At 46.4% G+C, this 788-nt stretch overlaps 1 protein-coding gene across 1 annotated transcript; it reads left to right on the top strand.

Moving 5' to 3' along the window:
- On the top strand, positions 1–351 carry PPTG_24572 (hypothetical protein; the record flags this gene model as incomplete). The annotated part of the gene is made up of 1 exon (XM_008917810.1): positions 1–351. The coding sequence occupies one exon, from the start codon at positions 1–3 to the stop codon at positions 349–351; it is 351 nt and encodes a 116-aa protein (XP_008916058.1).
- Positions 352–788: the final 437 nt, after the last annotated feature.

Genomic DNA, 788 nt, shown 5'->3' with positions numbered 1-788 from the left:
ATGCAGACCAGCTTCATCGTTCTACGCATAGCAGTGAGTTTCATTGCAGCCGCAGCCGCAGACACGACTGTCATCCAGAACTCGACAAAGGCTTTCCATCACGACACCGATCGTAACCAGAAGAGTACCGAAAAAGAAGAAGAGGTCGTTTTCAGCGAGGGTGAAGAGAGAGCGGGGTCATTTAGAGCCCTTAACAGACTCAGAGGGCTCTTTCGTTCGAAAATGAACACGATGGATCAAGCACAGCTGAACAAAAGATATGCAAGTGAAGCTCTTGCCAAAGTGAAAAGTATCGTAGGCTTGAGTAAGACACCGACCAAAGTTACCCCAACACAACTCAGGGAGCTCTAGACGTATGCTCGGAGTAATCCCGACAAGTGGGATGCAATGACGTGTTACATGGACACGGTGTATGCGATGGTACTTGTGGCATTCGTAGTGGGCGGGGCTGTCTTCTTCGGTTGGAAATTCGAAACTCGCTGAGCAGTGTCCAGTAAACATTGAAACGGTAGTGGTACGACAAAACTACGTATAACTCTATCGCCTTATTTCAAATGCCGTTCATAACCATGACATCGTTCCTTTTTGGCGTGATCGCCCATCTACCCACACCAGCCGTTCTTAAATTCACCAACGAGAGCTAACAGTGCGTTGAGCTTTCAGCTTTCTAGATGAACCGTTAGAGAATTTTACGCATGACGATGAAAGGCGGCCTTCAATTTTGTTTTTAACTAATGCCGTGCATTGCCCGGGAAGCTCTGGATATTTTTTGCGTTAAAATAAAAAAA

This window comes from Phytophthora parasitica (assembly GCF_000247585.1).
Source record: "Phytophthora parasitica INRA-310 unplaced genomic scaffold supercont2.116, whole genome shotgun sequence".
In the NCBI taxonomy this organism is placed as follows: Eukaryota; Oomycota; class Peronosporomycetes; order Peronosporales; family Peronosporaceae; genus Phytophthora; species Phytophthora nicotianae.
The sequence above is the reverse complement of the archived record's forward strand: the minus strand, read 5'-3'. Positions and strand labels throughout refer to the sequence as shown.